General features: G+C 51.7%; 1 protein-coding gene across 2 annotated transcripts in view; it reads right to left on the minus strand.

Moving 5' to 3' along the window:
• Positions 1-18636, minus strand: part of LOC147717893 (uncharacterized) — a 99404-nt gene that overhangs the window by 13701 nt on the left and 67067 nt on the right. Inside the window, exon 5 of one of the 2 annotated variants that reach the window (XM_086924663.1) lies at positions 11631-11674. The exons of the other annotated variant lie outside the window; for it this stretch is intronic. Coding sequence (XP_086780789.1) covers positions 11631-11674 — 44 coding nt within the window. The remainder of the gene's footprint in view (positions 1-11630; positions 11675-18636) is intronic. 2 annotated transcript variants of the gene reach the window in all.

Consider the following 18636-nt stretch of genomic DNA (forward strand, 5'->3'; position numbering starts at 1 on the left):
TGACCGCCTGATCTATCATTTTATTTTATGTATGCCTCCTCTTGATTCCCCGTTCCGCCCTCTCCCACTTCCGGAAACTCATCAAATGTGTAGAGGGGATGGGGACTATCGGGACTCATGCAAACTCCTCTCCCTCAAACGCTGAGGCCTTCTGAATCCCTGCTCAAACCTCCCTCCCTGTCTCACCCCCCTCACCCACCACACTCCAAGCTGTTTGATAGTCACAAAGCCTCAATTTGCAAAGCCACAAACTTTGCAACCAGAAAATGAGTGATCTAAATGTAAAATAAAACCTTTTCCAAACCATAATTTTTTGGGACTCACACTTCGGAAACCTCGCAAGGGGTCTTGGGAGGAGCAGACAGGAATCCATGGAACCTCACCTACCTCCCATGTCATTCCTCACATGTAAACATTTTTGAAAGAATTTCCCTGTCAATTTAAGGGAACGGGTCGCCTTAAAAAACTTTTACATTTAAGAAATGGTAATACAGGAATGGAGGTCATGCAGTCCTTTGCAGGCCTCCATCTCTGCGTTGATCGGCATTCGTAGGGATCACAAATGCATCTATGTCAACAATATTAATGAGGTAGGAGTTTTTGAGACCTTCTGCTAATGTACATTTTGTGATGCTACTGATAAGAACATCAGTTGCTTTGTGTTGGAAAGGGTATCTTAGGGCTGGCCGAGCGAGGTCGAGAGGCCTCCTGGCAAGGTTCCTCTCCTAGGATCGTACAGACGAGCAATCACCCCCCTACAGATGGACACCACACAAAGATAGGTTCTCAACGTTTTTATCAATACTTTTAGGCAGGTTATCGTACGATACAGGGATAACTGGATCCAGGGATCCTTTCAAGGTTAGTCTCTGAGGGAAAGGGGTAGCGGGACAGTCTTGGTACCAGCCTGGTACAGGGATACCCTGCGCTCAGCTCTCAATCCTCGAGCTGGGGGGTTCTACGGTATGGGCCGCGGCAGCACCAGCAGGGCTCCAAAGATGGTTTCACGAAGATGGGCCGTGGCAGCGCCAGCAGGGATCCAGAGATGGTTTCACGAAGATGGGCAGCGGCAGCGCCAGCAGGGCTCCAGAGATGTTTTCACGAAGATGGGCTGCAGCAGCGCCAGCAGGGCTCCAGAGATGGTTTCACGAAGATGGGCCGCGGCAGCGCCAGCAGGGCTCCAAGGATAGTTTAGCGAGGATGAGCCGCGGCAGTGCCAGCAGGGCTCCAAGGTGGTTACGGGTTCCACGCGGGTGAGTTCGTCTCGGTATCTCTCGACTCCAGGATACAACTGCCGACCTGCTCCGGAGCTGCCCCAGTAATAGGTCTGGCCTCCTTTGATGTCCGGAGCCTCGCACCTGGAGGTCGGAGGGGCCGGGATGTGCGTGTCCAGACACTCAGCAGGGGGGTGGAGCCAGCCCCCAGGGAGGCTGGGGGCGATCGAAACCAGGCATCGGGGGACGGTTGGAGGACCATCGAAACTCTTTCCCCCATTGATCCGTCAAGTGGTCTATTTGCCCCCTGATTGGATCGTGGTGCCTCGATGTCGGGGTTTCGCTGGGGTCGGGCCGAGGCCACGAGGCCTGGTCATGGAGGGCCCAAGATGGAGTCTGGGTTTGAGATGGTGGTCCGGGATAGGGTTTGGACCAGCCGAGGGTGTTGAGGAGAGGTTGCCGAGTTCCAACGGGGGAGAGCTGGGGGCTGCCCGGAGGGGCGGCTCTCGTGGAGGGTGGATGGTGCTGCTCTCGGCCGGGGAACAGGGGTCGAGGTAGTCCGGAACCCGCCATGTGGGAGGAGTGGGACCACGCCACGAGGCCGGGTGCAACACACGTCCCCCCCAGCTGAAGGCAGGGAGGGTCACCCATCTTCTTGGGTATTCTCCTCACCGAGGCGGAAGAAGCGGGACAGGCCGTCTGCGTTGGCGTGGTCGTTGCCTGGGCGATGCTCCACAGTGAAGTCCATCCCTTGCAGGGAGATGGACCAACGCAACAATTTCGGATTCTCCCCTCGCATCTGCATCAGCCACCGCAGAGGTCGGTGGTCAGTTTGTACCCGGAAGTGGGTGCCGAAGAGATAGGGCCGGAGTTTCTTGAGGGCCCACACCACGGTGAAGGCCTCCCGCTCAATGGTGCTCCAGCACTGTTCTCGGGCCAGCAGGCGTCGGCTAATGAAGGCCACCGGCGGATCAATTCCCTCGGTGTTGACTTGCGAGAGAACTGCCCCGACGCCGTGATCGGAGGCATCTGTTTGTACTATGAATTCCCGGCTGTAATCGGGGGCTTGGAGCAGGGGGCGGTGCACATCGCTGTCTTGAGGGTCTCAAAGGCGGTCTGACACTCAGGGGTCCAGTGCACCTTCTGTGGTTGTCGTTTGGAAGTGAGTTCCGTGAGGGGGCCCACAATACTGCCATAGTCTTTTATGAAGCACCGGTAATACCCAGTGAGCCCCAGGAAGGCTCGGACCTCTGTCTGGGTGATCGGGGGCTCAAAGGCCATGATGGCGGCGATCTTGGGTTGGAGGGGGGCCACCTGGCCACTTCCCACTTGGTGCCCCAGGTAGGTCACGGAACTTTGGCCGATCTGACACTTGCTGGCTTTTATGGTTAATCCGGCCCATCGGAGGGCGGCCAAGACCTCCCGGAGGTGCTGGAGGTGCTCAGCCCAGTGGAGGCTGTACACCACAATATCCTCCAGGTAGGTGGCGCTGAACTCATCAAGCCCGCCAGCACCTTATTCACCAGTCTCTGGAACGTGGCGGGGGCGTTTTTCATTCCGAAGGGCATTACCCTGAAGTGGTAGTGGCCATCGGGGTGGAGAAAGCGGATCGCTCCTGGGCGCCTGGAGTGAGTCCGATCTGCCAGTAGCCCGCGGTCAGGTCGAAGGTGCTCAGGTAACGGGCCGCCCCCAGGCGGTCGATCAGTTCATCAGCCCGGGGGATGGGGTGAGCGTCTGTTCGGGTGACGGCGTTCAGACCCCGGTAGTCCACACAAAACCTGAGTTCGGGGGCAACGCCAGGGGCGGCGGCCTTGGGGACCAGGACAACAGGACTGGCCCATGGACTGTCGGAGGGCTCGACCACCCCCAGAGCCAGCATTTTGGACACTTCTGACTGGATGCAGGCTCACACTCGATCGGGAACTCGGTAGGCCCGGTGCTGCACAGGCGGGCTATCCTCGGTGTCGACATCGTGGAGGCACCACGGGGTGACCCCGGGGGTGAGAGAGAATAGATGGGCAAATTATCCCAATAGCCCTTGGCAATCTCAGCATTGTTCTGGGGTTAGGGTGGAAGAGAGGTTGACTCCTTCCACGGAGCCGTCTTTTTCGAGGGCATTCAGGAGGTCTGGTAGGGACTCGGAGTCATCTTCAGCCCCACTGTCGGTAGCCATCAGGAGGCTAAGTTCTGAGCGGACAAAGTGAGGCTTGAGTCTGTTGGCGTGGAGGACCCGGAGGGGGTTCCTGAGAGACTCCATGTCCACCAGGTAGATGACGGGGCTCTTGCGCTCCACCACCTTGAAGGGCCCGGTCCATTTGTCCTGGAGGGCACATGGTTCAACCGGGGACATGACCCAGACCTGTTGTCCCGGCTCGAACTCAATGGACGAGGCGTTTTGATCATACCAACGTTTCATGTCTTCTTGACTGGCCTCGAGGTTGGCCTTGGCAAGTTCCCGGAACCGCTGAGTCTGGTTCCGGAGGGCCAGGCGGTACCGGTACACATCAGGGGGAGCATCTTGGGCGGTCACCTCCCATCCTTCTTTGACCAAGCTTAGGGGACCCCGGACAGGGTGCCCGTACAATAGTTCGAAGGGGCTGAATTCTAGGGACTTCTGGGGGACCTCCCGATAGGTGAAGAGGAGGCAGGGCAGCAACACGTCCCATTGGCGTCGTAAGGGTTCCTCTAGGCCCATGATCATCCCCTTGAGGGTGCGATTGAAGCGTTCCACCAGTCCGTTCCCTTGGGGGTGGTAGGGGGTCGTAAATTTGTACGTGACCCCGCATTGCTGCCATAGAGACTTCATGTATCGGGAGATGAAGTTCGTGCCCCGATCACTGACGACTTCTCGGGGGAAGCCCACCCGGGAGAAGATCCCCATCAGGGCCCGGCCCACCACGGGAGCTGTCAGGGTCTGGAGAGGGATAGCTTCGGGATAGCAGGTGGCATGGTCCACCAGGACGAGGATGAACCGGTGACCTTGGGATGTCCGGGGCTCCAGGGGCTCCACGATGTCGATTCCCACCCGTTCGAAGGGAGTGTTGATGACTGGAAAAGGTTGCAGGGGGACTTTTAGTTTTCCGCCGCTCTTCCGGCTGGCTAGGCAGGTGGGGCAAGTTTGGCAGTGGTTGATCACATCGGTCCTCATCTTGGGCCAGTAGAAGTGGGTCACCAGGCGGCTGTAAGTTTTATCCTGCCCCAGGTGCCCGGCGAGGGGCACATTGTGTGCCAGGTTCAGGAGGAAGTCTCTGAATCGGAGGGGGACTACCAGTACCCAGCTGGCCCCTAGCTCGGCAATCTTCTGCTCGCTGTAGAGGAGCTCATTGTCCCAATAGACCCAGTGGGCCCCCGAGGCATCCCCTGTGCTCTGAGCTGCGGCTTGCTGACGGATCCCCTCGAGGGAGGGACACGTTTTTTGTTCTTGACGGAACTGTTCTCAAGTGGGGCCACCTTCTTGGCGCCACTGGGCCAGTTCCGGGAGGTCGCTGAGCGGGGCAACTTCTTCACAGTTGGGCCCCGGTGGACCGGGTTCAGGGTCGGTATCTTCGGCGACGACGGGCGGTGGAGGCTCGGGCCACTCTGGTTCTTCGGTGAAGGTGATGGCTCGGGCGGCCATGGATCGGGTTGTCGCACAGACCCATTCAGGGAGGCCAAGCATCCCCAGGTGCTCCCTCCGCTCAACGTCAGCCCAGGGGGAGCTCTCGAGGTCGTTCCCGAGGAGGCAGTCTCGGACAGTCACTTTCAGCATGCCTGACACTCCTCCCCACTCAAAGGGGACGCGGGCCATCTGGCACAGGATCTCGGAATTATCCGCGGACCGTACTGGGCACAGTACATTGGGCAAAATTTGATCCGGGGTCACCAGGTGGCAACGGACGGCCCTCACGCTGGCTCCTGTGTCGCGGAGGGCTTCGGCCCGGTGTCCATTAATGGTGACCCACTGGCTGTACTTCTGGGTGTTGGCCGGGATCGGGGCCCGGGGGACCATGTCTCGTACGCCCAGACATACCAGGGACATGGCTGCGGGCTCCCACTCGGTCTGGTATTGTTCATAGTCTTCTGCTTCTTCTTCGCCCTGCTCCTCCCCCAGGGAGGCGGCGGCGATCTGGCGGTTTTGCGGACCCGTGGGGTTGGATGGCTGGTTTCTGGGACAGTTGGGGTCATTGGCGTAATGACCGGGTCACTGGCATTTGTGGCAGATAACGTTCGAGCGGGGCCCCGGCCGTGCAGGGGGGGCTCCTCTTCCGGCCACGGAAGGGGAAGTGTTGGTGGGGGGCACCATGGCGGTGTCCCTGCCCCGGCCCTGGCCTCCTCCTCCTCCACCTCGCTGATGGTGGGATCGCTACTGAGCTCGGCCTTGGTCTCCCATCCAGTTCTGGGGGACCCGGGTGCTCTCCCATCGATCAGCTTCGATAGCGAGTTTACGTGGCTCGGTCAGTTTGCTGTCGAGGAGATGCTGCCTGAGTTCGACAAAACAGTTGTTGGAGAGGTGTTCCCGTACAATGAGGTTGAACAATTGTTCGTAGGTAGTGACTTGGCTGCCCTTGATCCACCCCTCTAAGGCTCTACTATAGAAGTTCACATATTCCACCCAGGTGGTACCGGGGATCCTCTTGCAGTCTCGGAATCGCTGCCGGTACATCTCGGGGGTGAGCCCATAGTGAGTGAGGAGGGCGGCTTTCATGTGTTCGTATGAGGTCATATCGGCGTTGGGGAGCTGTAGCAGGGCGTCTCTCCCCTCATTGACGAACTTCCCCCACAACCCAGCACCCCAGTCTTTTTGTGGTACTCGGTGTGAGGTCATGGCTACCTCGTAGGCCTTAAACCATTGCTGGATGTCGTCGTTTTTATAGTACTCTCGGACGACATCCTTGGGGATGTGGACCTTGGTGTCTGTAGAGGGAAGGGGGCTCCGGCTCCCGGGGACGCCGGTGTCCCCGTTTTTCGCCTTAATCTCCAGTTCTTTTAAACCACGCTCGTGCTCGTGCTCGTGCTCGTACGCGAGCTTCTTCTCCTCCAACTCCCTCTGCCTTCTTTTCTCTTCCAGGTCTCCCTGTAGCCGTAGTTGCTCAAGGGCTATCTTCTTTTCAGCCAGTTGCAGTTCCCCATCTAAGCGGAGTCTAGCCAGGTCTATTTCGTGGAGCCGGCTCCTTTCTCGTTCTCGGGCATCCTCGTGGGAGAGGCCCGTGTTTCTCTCCTCCGCTGGGGTTGCGGGGTTCTCTGGGTGCAGATCGGTGACTGTGATGCCTTCGTTTTGGGGTGGCGACGCTCTTGTCTCCACCCAGGTCTGCAGAGCCTGCTTGAGGTCGTCTTTGGTGCATAATCCTGTGGTAGCGATACCCAAGTCTTTGCAGAATTGCTTCAATTCTTTGTGGCTATAATCTTCTAGTCGTTCCATCTGGAACTCCGAGGTTGGTCCGGTTTCTTTAGTCGTCATGGTTGTCGTGTGTTTCTGTTCGTAGTGGGGCGAGTTACTCTCTGTACGATCTGCGTCGGCTCGGATCCCACCGCTGCCACCAATGTTGGAAAGGGTATCTTAGGGCTGGCCGAGCGAGGTCGAGAGGCCTCCTGGTGAGGTTCCTCTCCTAGGATCGTACAGACGAGCAATCACCCCCCTACAGATGGACACCACACAAAGATAGGTTCTCAATGTTTTTATCAATACTTTTAGGCAGGTTATCGTACGATACAGGGATAACTGGATCCAGGGATCCTTTCAAGGTTAGTCTCTGAGGGAAAGGGGTAGCGGAACAGTCTTGGTACCAGCCTGGTACAGGGATACCCTGCGCTCAGCACTCAATCCTCGAGCTGGGGGGTTCTTCGGTATGGGCCGCGGCAGCGCCAGCAGGGCTCCAAAGATGGTTTCACGAAGATGGGCCGCGGCAGCGCCAGCAGGGCTCCAGAGATGGTTTCACGAAGATGGGCTGCGGCAGCACCATCAGGGCTCCAGAGATGGTTTCACGAAGATGGGCCGCGACAGCGCCAGCAGGGCTCCAGAGATGGTTTCACGAAGATGGGCCGCGGCAGCGCCAGCAGGGCTCCAAGGATAGTTCGGCGAAGATGAGCCGAGGCAGCGCCAGCAGGGCTCCAAGGTGGTTACGGGTTCCACGCGGGTGAGTTCGTCTCGGTGTCTCTCGACTCCAGGATACAACTGCCGACCTGCTCCAGAGCTGCCCCAGTAATAGGTCTGGCGTCCTTTGATGTCCGGACCCTCGCACCTGGAGGTCGGAGGGGCCGGGATGTGCGTGTCCAGACACTCAGCAGGGGGGTGGAGCCAGCGCCCAGGGAGGCTGGGGGCGATCGAAACCAGGCGTCGGGGGACGGTTGGAGGACCATCAAAACTCTTTCCCCCATTGATCCGTCAAGTGGTCTCTTTACCCCCTGGTTGGATCGTGGTGCCTCGATGTCGGGGTTTCGCTGGGTCTGCGGCTGGGGTCGGGCCGAGGCCACGAGGCCTGGTCGTGGAGGGACCAAGATGGAGTCTGGGTTTGAGATGGTGGTCCGGGATAGGGTTTGGACCAGCCGAGGGTGTTGAGGAGAGGTTGCAGAGTTCCAACGGGGGAGACCTGGGGGCTGCCCGGAGGGGCGGCTCTCGTGGAGGGTGGATGGTGCTGCTCTCGACCAGGGAACAGGGGTCGAGGTAGTCCGGAACCCGCCATGCGGGAGGAGTGGGACCACGCCACGAGGCCGGGTCCAACACTTTGCAAAATGAAGTCCAGCGTGTAGCAAATCTGTAGATATAGGTGAATTAGTTCTTCCATAGGAAGAGCTTTTTTTTGTTTTGCTAATAACGTTGGCATCCTTTGACGATTCTGGACAAATAAAGTGTATCCACCTCTGTTTCTTCCTGGAAAGTTTCGGGGTGATCCATTAAGTTGTGGCAGAGAAAATGGGAGGTCCCAAAACACTTTTCACCATCCCATTTCAGTTTTCAAAATTAGACAACGATGCAGAAAAAAATGGGTAAACAGAATTACACCAAATATGACAGATAGCTAGGTATGTATCAAGAAAGCATACTTTTAGGGATGTATTGTAAATCCGTTCAGTTATTTTAGGGAAATCAAGGTTTAAAAATAGCAAAATCTGTTGAGATGGGACTCCTGTGGGATGACAAAAAGAGAATTATGATTAGCTGATCCCGCAGGACTGACCAATGCCATTGGCTGGCCGCAACAGAGAAAAAATGTTGCAGCTCCCTTACAGGACTCGGGCACTCCAAATAAAGAGAAAAAAGGGGCAACGTAGGGAGTGGCTTTGTAACACAATTCATTATTATTGAAGAAAGCAAGCTTACTGCAATAAAACATTGGGTTGTTGAGAGCTCCATTGAATACAATGGAGTTGCTCAGGGCTTATAGTGGCTGGTATAATACCGGGGCTTCAACATTCCAATATTGGTCTACATGTTTCTCCCTTTTTAATTTAGAACATTCTACCCTTAGTAGCTGTAATGTTCTAATAGCCTTTCTGCCTCAGGCATTACCGGTTGTTAAAGGCTCTCACCCTCGGTATAGGACCTTACCTGGAGCTCAGGCCTGTAACTAGGGTTAAGGGCCTTCAACAACCGATAGAGGTCTCGGCAGTGGGCTATGAGCCTATATTAAAAAAATCTATAAATAAATGTTGCTTATGGAGAGTGTGGCTCTGGAAAGCGCAGAGCCTGGACCATCATGACCCCTCTGCCCCCCCTGCCTCCCCCGCCCCCCATGCCCTGGCCATGAGACTGAAAAGATGATGGACACACAAGATTATCCGCTAATCCACTGCTTTTCTCGAGACACTGGAGGCACTCGAGAGAAGTTGAGAACAAGGGGGGTCCCATAATAGGAGCCGTCCACTTTATCAGGCACAAATCCAGTGGTGTGTGGGTTCCATGCATGGCGCACAGCAGGCACGTTAATAAAGATGGTGTTTCTTTAATGAAATGTGCACATAGAATCACTCTGATGTCAAATAAATATAGAATGTTTTTACACCCCATGACTGGACTTATATTTGGCATCTTAACTCTTATTCTGAGGTACAGCATTGATGCCCGACACATTTTCTTCAGAGTCTTAAATGACAGGTGTGACTATTGTCTAACGGAAAGATACACAATGTGTTGGCCTCAGAAGGCAAGTGGGCTGAGCTGGCAACTCTATGATTGCAGGTCATGACCTCAAATCCACAAACAGCGCATTAAAAGAAGGTTATCCCACTGAGCTATCTTACAGAGGACAGTGGACAAAGTGGTTGAAAAGGACGGTGTAATAAGGACAAAGACAGTGGTGGTGCAAAGACAGTGGTGGTGCAAGGACAGTGGTGGTGCAAAGACAGTGGTGGTGCAAGGACAGTGGTGGTGCAAGGACAATGGTGGTGCAAGGACAGTGGTGGTGCAAGGACAGTGGTGGTGCAAGGACAGTGGTGGTGCAAGGACAGTGGTGGTGCAAAGACAGTGGTGGTGCAAGGACAGTGGTGGTGCAAGGACAGTGGTGGTGCAAAGACAGTGGTGGTGCAAGGACAGTGGTGGTGCAAAGACAGTGGTGGTGCAAGGACATTGGTGGTGCAAGGACAGTGGTGGTGCAAAGACAGTGGTGGTGCAAGGACAGTGGTGGTGCAAGGACAGTGGTGGTGCAAAGACAGTGGTGGTGCAAGGACAGTGGTGGTGCAAGGACAGTGGTGGTGCAAGGACAGTGGTGGTGCAAGGACAGTGGTGGTGCAAGGACAGTGGTGGTGCAAGGACAGTGTTAGTGCATCGGCAATTCAGTGGCCTTCGTTTATGGCTCATACTGCTCCACATACTACCCAAGTAGGCCCAGAGTGCCAACACTTGCCAAGCCCAGGAAGCACCATAGATAGCAGTGTTTACTCACATTCCACGCCCAGCCAATCCACAAACTCCCTTGTGGTCACATGAGCCACTGGAGGGAAGAGGTGGGCGAGCCAACAAATTTACAGGCAGAGCCGAGCCAAGGGTCTGGCTCTGATCTTGGAGCCTATGTACGAGCGGAGCCCTGAAAATATTTGCTATGTAAATTATACAATAAATATAATGTAAAATATGATAAAGTCTCGACAAAATTCAAAAAAGTGTATTTCTTTAACATGCGGAAGCTTTGATATTAATAGGGCCCATTATAGCACTGAGCTGAGAAGTACTATTAAAAGTGATAGTTTTATATAATTGGCAGTTTGAGCTCACATATTTGAAAGAGTTTTGGTGACGTAACTATTTGCCTAAGATCACACAATTTATGCAGGGAAGCTTTGGTTTTTGCAGGTGTTATGGTTTCATTTTGTACAAATCAGTCAGTAAATAGGTATCTATTTGTCTCTCCTTATGTTAAAGTTTAGTTTTTACTTCATAGTGCATTTTTCTCTAGTTTTTAAATATAGCGCAAACTCGACCCGAAGGACAGGTATTTTACATCAGCACCAGTTATATTACACAAGGTCACCTACATTATTTATAGGCATGTTGAGATTATGGGCCAGATGTAGGTAAACTACATTTACAGATTCTAAAATACCGAATTTTACCGATTCGGTATTTCAGAATCGGTAAATGCTATGTAGGAAAAAATTCGGTAAGTAGTACCGAATCGGTATTTACCGGTTCGGAAATTCCCATCCATTCCTATGGGCCTGGAGGCCCATAGGAATAAATGGGAATTACCGAATTGGTAAATACCGATTCGGTAAAATAGGGAAACATTCAAGGGTGGCAGGGTGTCACATTGACACCCTGTTGCACCCCTGAATAGTGCTTTTGTGCACATGTGACACACATACATGGCACTGATCAAAATGCACAGATTTGCATTTTCAAAGGTATTCCTTATTTACCACCAACTAATAGTTGGTGGTAAATAACGAATCCTTAAAGCGCATAAGCACTCTTAAAAGTGCTTCCCACATGCCATTTACCAATTCGGTAAATACCGAATCGGTAAATAATGATTCGGTAAATACAGAATCGATAAATACCAATTCGGTAAATACCGAATCGGTAAATAATGATTCGGTAAATACAGAATCGATAAATACCAATTCGGTATTTACCGAATCATCCCCTACATAGGAAATGGCTCAATACCGGTCGGTAAGCCTGGAATTTACCGAATTTTGGGTTTACCGACCGGTAATGGGCCACCTACATCGGGCCCTATGTGATTTGCCCAGCATCACAATAAGTTGAGCTGACGCAGAGACTAGAACCTGGCTCCCCAATTCTACAGTAGGCAGCTCACCCTGCATAGAGGGAGGCAGGCAGAAGCCACATGAAAGCTCAACTCGTTATGGGCTCGAGGTTCCAGCAGGACCTCGAGCCGAGCCAGAGCCAGGCTTCAGGCTCGAGCCTGGCTTGACCTCTACATCCAACTTTCCTGCCCTGGAACATCGCCATGATACCAGGTGTGTTCACTTTCTCACCTGCCATGCTCCTCAGCTCTTCCTCCGACCTCGTCTTCTTCTCCCTGAAAGATAATGTAAACCCTTGTTAAGTACACACATTTGTAATTTACCGTTCTGGTGACAAAGGGTTCATTTACTAATTCAGAGAAGCAAATATTTCACCTAAGAGCATTGCTGAAACTGGAAAACATTAACTCCAGAAACCCATAAATTGGAGGTCAAGCAGGGCCGGACTGGCCGTAGCTGGCATCGGGCGTTTCCCCAGGAAGCTGGAAGGGTGGGGGCCGGTTTTGCAGCTGTGGGGGCAGGTTTTGCAGTAGTGAGCCCACAGTAATAAATGTATGTGAAAGTATGACATTGTTCTGCATTCTGTCCATCAACTGTTGTTTTTGCATTTGTCACCCTGAGTGGGATGGGTATGCTCAGACGTGAGTCCCATGCTCTCCACACCACTGGATTCAAGCAAGCCGGGCTGAAGACGGCTGGAATGCCAGAAACCGGTCCTCGGAAGCTTGTTTCCGGTCCAGGGAAGGCATGGCTTGGCGGTTCGGGCTGGACTGTTCCCATGAGGCACAGGGTCAGGCTGATTTGCATATGGCCATGTCTGAACTGGGGTGGTGTGGAGTGCAAAAAAAGATGGATTTAGGCCCAGATCTCTGTACTGGGGTGAATGTATGACATTGTTCTGCATTCTGTCCATCAACTGTGTTTTTTAGGTCTCGTTGAAGCAATGCGTAAGCATTGTTCGGCGAGATATATAGTAAGTGACTTTCAAAAGTTAAACACTGCGGATTCCATGCAGTTCATGTGAAAAGCGTGTGCACAGAAATCCGCGCCCCCCCCCTCCCACCAAGCAAGACAAGCCAAGAACATCAAAGCGACCAGCCGCTTTGAGTCAATTTGCCACCAGCACTTCACACGCTGCAGGTCATAAACATGACCATCTGCTCGTGAATGCTGGCATCGTTGCCCAGCCCCCTCCCAGTGCTCATGACAAGCTGAAGAGCTTTTGCTAATGATTATTTGTCATAAATGAATTCATAATACTTCCAGTTATTAACATGCATATCTGCCTATGTAGTCCTTTCCTCCCCTCTAGTGGGTTTCACTGGTATTACCACTAATATTCGGAACTTTAACCTCATAAGTGCTGCGCCTAGTCCAACGGCCGACGGCACCACTACCTCGGGAGTGCTGCCGTCGGCCGTTGGACGTTCAAACCTCACCTGCGCAATGGAACGTTCAGCACTGGAGCTGGACGTTCCATAGCTGCTAAGGTGTTAAAAGGCGAAGGAAGAGAAGATTTTAAAGGCCGTCAACAGACATTTCTTTTCCGATCCCTGTGCCATCGGGGCTACAACTTTTGTGGTAGTTACAACATGCCTCGCAATTTTGCTCGGTTAAATTTTGGAAAGAAAAACCTGCCTACTTCTAGCTGGAAAAATAGCTGGAAAAATACCTGTTAAATACCGGAACATGTGGAGTTTAATGCGCAAAGCACTAAAATAAGAAAGTTGTGCCCCATTTAAAGGATACAACTTGTAATGCACGAACATTCTTATACCTTTTACATTTCTATCCCCATGAATAATAATCTCCTTCCCAGCAGTAATGAGGGCCTACATAATTGAACGGGTCAGAATTTAGTATAAGTGCCGTAATCACCAATTTTATTAAAATCTTCACCACTTGTTACATTTTTAGCAGGTCAAACTTGCAGACTTTAAAGAATAAAAAAAACAGAGAAACATACCATGCCATGTTATTCCCAATTGTCATGGCAAAACTAGAGACAGGCAATAATTAATGCGCCTTATCAATTCAAAGAACTAGTGTCGGATTTCATCGACTACATTCACTAACTATTTCAACTCATGGGAGCTCATACTCAAACCAAAGTGGAGAAGACAGGTTTTGTAACACTGGCAGTAACAATGGATCAAAAAGACCCAGAGGATTGATTATGTAATTACTTTGTGAATTGCAAGTATACACTCTTAGTCACTCTCTCTCAGTCACACTCTCTCAGTCACAGTCTCTCAGTCACACTCTGTCTGTCACACTCTGTCTGTCACACTCTCTCTGTCACACTCTCTCTCACTCTCTCTCACATGCTCTCCCACACGCTCTCTCACACGCTCTCACACACACTCTCTCACACGCTCTCTCACATTCGCTCTCTCAAACTCGCTCTCTCTCAGTCGATCTCTCTCAGTCACTCTCTCTCAGTCACTCTCTCTTAGTCACTCTCTCTCAGTCACTCTCTCTCAGTCACTCTCTCTCAGTCACTCTCTCAGTCACACTCTCTCAGTCACACTCTCTCTGTCACACTCTCTCACACACTCTCTCACACACTCTCTCACACACACACACTCTCTCTCACACACACACACGCTCTCCCACATACACACACTCTCTCACACACACACACACACACTCTCTCTCCCACACACAGTACAGCCTTCTACCACCAACACTCTATCACTCTTTCTGCCACCACCCTATCCACCACTCTATGCACCACCACTCTAGCGCCCACCACTCTAGTGCCCACCACTCTAGCGCCCACCACTCTAGCACCCACCACTACAGCGCCCACCGCTCTAGCGCCCACCGCTCTATCCGCCACCGCTCGATCCAACTCCAAAACCACCCTCCAACTCCAAAACCACCCTCCAACTCCACCCTCCAACTCCAAAACCACCCTCCAACTCCACCCTCCAACTCCAAAACCACCCTCCAATGCCACCCTCCAACGCCACCCTCCAACTCCAAAACCACCCTCCAACTCAACGCTCCAAAACCACCCTCCAATTCCAGAACCACCCTCCAACTCCACCCTCCAACTCCACCCTCCAACTCCACCCTCCAACTCCAACTCCACCCTCCAACTCCACCCTCCTACTCCACCCTCCTACTCCACCCTCCTACTCCACCCTCCTACTCCACCCTCCTACTCCACCCTCCAACTAAACCCTCCAACTCCACCCTCCAAAACCACCCTCCAAAACCACCCTCCAAAACCACCCTCCAACTCCACCATCCAACTCGAAAACCACCCTCCAACTCCACCCTCCAACTCCAAAACCACCCTCCAACTCCACCCTCCAACTCCAAACCAGTGTTTGTAATATCAATACATGTAAGTCACATAAATACAACACATATTGTATTACAAATGCTATAGGTGTCACATTTGCAAAAGTTATAACTTTTAGCGTTGTAAATGACAAAGCAATTATTTTCACTATTTTCCACAACAAAACATTAAAATAAAATTGGTCAGTTACAATAGTAATAGCTCAAACTTTCCAAATGAGAAACATATTGCATTGCATTTTAAATCCATGTTAACTTCTGCTGGATCTGATGTTCACTTTCACCACACCTCCTTCTCTAACTCCCTATTCTATTCTCTTCTCCTGTGCTGATCTGCTGCTCTCTTCTACCCCACCTTCTTCTTTAACTCCATGTTCTCTTCTGCTGTGCTGATCTGTTCCTCTCTTCCAACAAACTCCTTCTTTAACTCCCTGTTCTCTTCTCTTCTCCCGTGCAGAACTGCTGATCTTTTCCACCCTGGCTCCTTCTCTAACTACATGTTCTCTTCTCATGTGCTGATCTGCTGCTCTCATCCAACCCGCCTCCTTCTTTAACTCCCTGTTTTCTTCTCCTATGCTAATCTGCTGTTCTCTTCCACTCGCCTCTTTCTCAAACTCCCTGTTCTATACTCCTGTGCTGATCTGCTGCTCTCTTCCACCCACCTACTTCTCTAACTCCCTATTCACATCTCTTCTCCAGAGCTGATCTGCAGCTCTCTTCAACTCGCCCCCTTCTCTAACTCCCTTTTCTCTTCTCCGGTGCTGATCTGCTGCCCTCTTCCACCCACCTCCTTCTGTAACTCCCTGTTCTCTTCTGCTGTGCTGATCTGCTGCTCTCTTCTACCCACCTCCTTCTCTATCTCCCTGTTCTCTTCTTTTAGCACTCTGCTGACCTGTTGCTCTCTTTAAACCCACCTCCTTCTTGAACTCCCTGTTCTCTTATGCTAATCTGCTGCTCTCTTCCACATCGCATCCTTCTCTAACTCACTGTTCTCTCCTCCTGTGCTAATCTGCTGCTTTCTTCCACCCACCTCCTTCTTTAACTCCGTTCTCTTTTGCTGTGGTGATCTGATGCTCTCTTCCAGCCACCTCCTTCTCTAATTCCCTGTTCTCTTCTATTCTCCCGTAATAATCTACTGCTCTATTACACCGCCTCATTCTCTAACTCCCTGTTCTCTTCTTTTAGCCCTCTGCTGACCTGCTGCTCTCTTCCACCCCGCCTCCTTCTTTAACTCCCTGTTCTCTTCTGCTGATCTGCTGCTCTCTTCCACTCTGCCTCCTTCTCTAACTCACTGTTCTCTTCTCCTGTGCTAATCTGCTGCTCTCTTCCACCCCACCTCCTTCTTTAACTCCCTGTTCTCTTCTGCTGTGCTGCTTTGCTCATCTCTCCCACCCACCTCCTTCTCTAACTCACTGTTCTCTTCTCCCGTGCTGATCTGCTGCTCTCTTCCACTCTGCCTCCTTCTCTAACTCACTGTTCTCTTCTCCCGTGCTGATCTGCTGCTCTCTTCCACTCTGCCTCCTTCTCTAACTCACTGTTCTCTTCTCCTGTGTGGATCTGCTGCTCTCTTCCACCCCAAATCCTTCTTTAACTCCCTGTTCTCTTCTGCTGTGCTGATCTGCTCCTATCTTCCACCCGCCTCTTTCTCTAACTCCCTGTTCTCTTCTCTTGTGCGGATCTGCTGTTCTCTTCCACCCTGCATCCTTTTTAACTCCTAGTTCTCTTATCCTGTGCTGATCTGCTGCTCTCTTCCACCCGCCTCCTTCTTTAACTCCATGTTCTCTTCTGCTGAGATGTTATGCTGCTCTCTGTCACCCACCTCCTTCTTCAACTCCCTAGTCTTCTCTTCTCCCATGCTGATCTGCTGCTCTCTTCTACTCTGCCTCCTTCTCTAACTCACTGTTCTTTTCTCCTGTGCTAATCTGCTGCTCTCTTCCAGCCCGCCTCCTTCTTCAACTCACTGTTTTCTTCTCGTCTGCTGTTCTCTTCCACCCTGCCTCCTTCTTTAACTGGTTTTTCTCCTGTGCTGATCTGCTGTTCTCTTTCACCGCCTCCTTCTCTAACTCCCTTTTCTCTTCTCTCGTGATGATCTGCTGTTCTCTTCCACCCCACCTCCTACTTTAAATCCCTGTTCTCTTCTCCCGTGCTATTCTGCTTTTCTCTTCCCCTACACACCCTTCTTTAACCCATGTTCTCTTCACCTGTTCTGACCTGCTGCTCTCTTCCACCCGCAACCTTCTTTAACTCCATGTTCTGTTCTCTCGTGCTGATCTGCTGCTCTCTTCCATCCGCCTCCCTCTCTAACTCCCTTTTCTCTTCTCCGGTACTGATCTGCTGTTCTCTTTCACCCCACCTCCTTCTCTAACTCCCTGTTCTCTACTTCTGTACTGATCGGCTGTTTTTTTACACCGCCTCCTTCTGTAACTCCCTGCTCTCTTTTCCTGTGCTGAGCTTCTACTCTATTCCACCCGCCTCCTTCTTTAACTCACTGTTGTCATCTGCTGTGCTAATCTGCTGCTCTCTTCCACCTAATCTCGTTCTCTAAGTCCCTGTTCTCTTCTCTTCTCCTGTGCTGATCTGCTGCTCTCTTCCACCCCACCTCCTTCTTTAACTTCCTGTTCTCTTTTGCTGAACTGATGCTCTCCTCCACCCACCTCCTTCTCTAATTCCCTGCTTCTTCTATTCTCCCATTCTAGTCTACTGCTCTATTACACCGCTTCATTCTCTAACTCCCTGTTCTCTTTTGCTGTGCTGATCTGCTGCTCTCTTCCACATCACCTCCTTCTCTAACTCCATGTTCTCTTCTCTTCTCCTGTGCCGATCTGCTGTTCTCTTCCACCTGCCTCCTTATTTAACTACCTGTTCTCTTCTCCTGTCCTGATATGCTGCTCTCTTCCACCCCACCTTCTTCTTTAACTCTCTGTTCTCTTCTCCTGTGCTGATCTGCTGGTCTCTTCCACCCGCATTCTTCTTTAACTCTATGTTCTCTTCTCCTGTGATAATCTTTAAGCTATCTTCCATCCGCCTACTTCTCTAACTCCCTGTTCTCTTCTCCTGTGCTGATCTGCTGCTCTCTTCCACCGCCCTCCTTCTTTAACTCCCTGTTCTGATCTCCCATCCTGATCTGCTGCTCTCTTCCACCCCGCCTCCCTTCTCCAAAACCCTGTTCTCTTCTCCCGTGCTGATCTGCTGTTCCCTTCCACTGCCTACTTCTCTAACTCCCTGTTCTCTTCTCCTGTGCTGAACTGCTGATCTATTCAACACGCATCCTTCTTTAACTCCCTGTTCTCTTATAATATGCTGACCTGCTGCTCTCTTCCAGATACATCCTTCTGTAACCGCACACTCACATACATACAACCATGCACGCACACACATACAACACACATACAACAACACACATACAACCATACACACACAACCACACACATCTATCGCCCTCACTCTATCTATCTATCGCTCTCACTCTATCTATTTATCGCCCTCACTCTATCTATCACCCTCACTCTATCTATCTATCGCACTCCCTCTATCTATCTATCGCCGTCCCTCTATCTATCTATCGCCCTCACTCTATCTATCTATCGCCCTCACTCTATCTATCGCCCTCACTCTATCTATGGCCCTCACTCTATCTATGGCCCTCACTCTATCTATGGCCCTCACTCTATCTATCGCCCTCACTCTATCTATCTATTGCCCTCACTCTATCTATCTATTGCCCTCACTCTATCTATCTATTGCCCTCTTTCTATTCATCTATCGCCCTTACTCTATCTATCTATCTATCTATCTATCGCCTTCACTCTATCTATCTATCGCCCTCACTCCATCTATCTATCGCCCTCACTCCATCTATATATCGCCATCACTCTATCTATCGCACAACAACAGCATCACTCAGGGGCACCACAACATCACTATG

The sequence above is a fragment of the Lissotriton vulgaris genome, chromosome 5, assembly GCF_964263255.1.
Source record: "Lissotriton vulgaris chromosome 5, aLisVul1.2, whole genome shotgun sequence".
In the NCBI taxonomy this organism is placed as follows: domain Eukaryota; kingdom Metazoa; phylum Chordata; class Amphibia; order Caudata; family Salamandridae; genus Lissotriton; species Lissotriton vulgaris.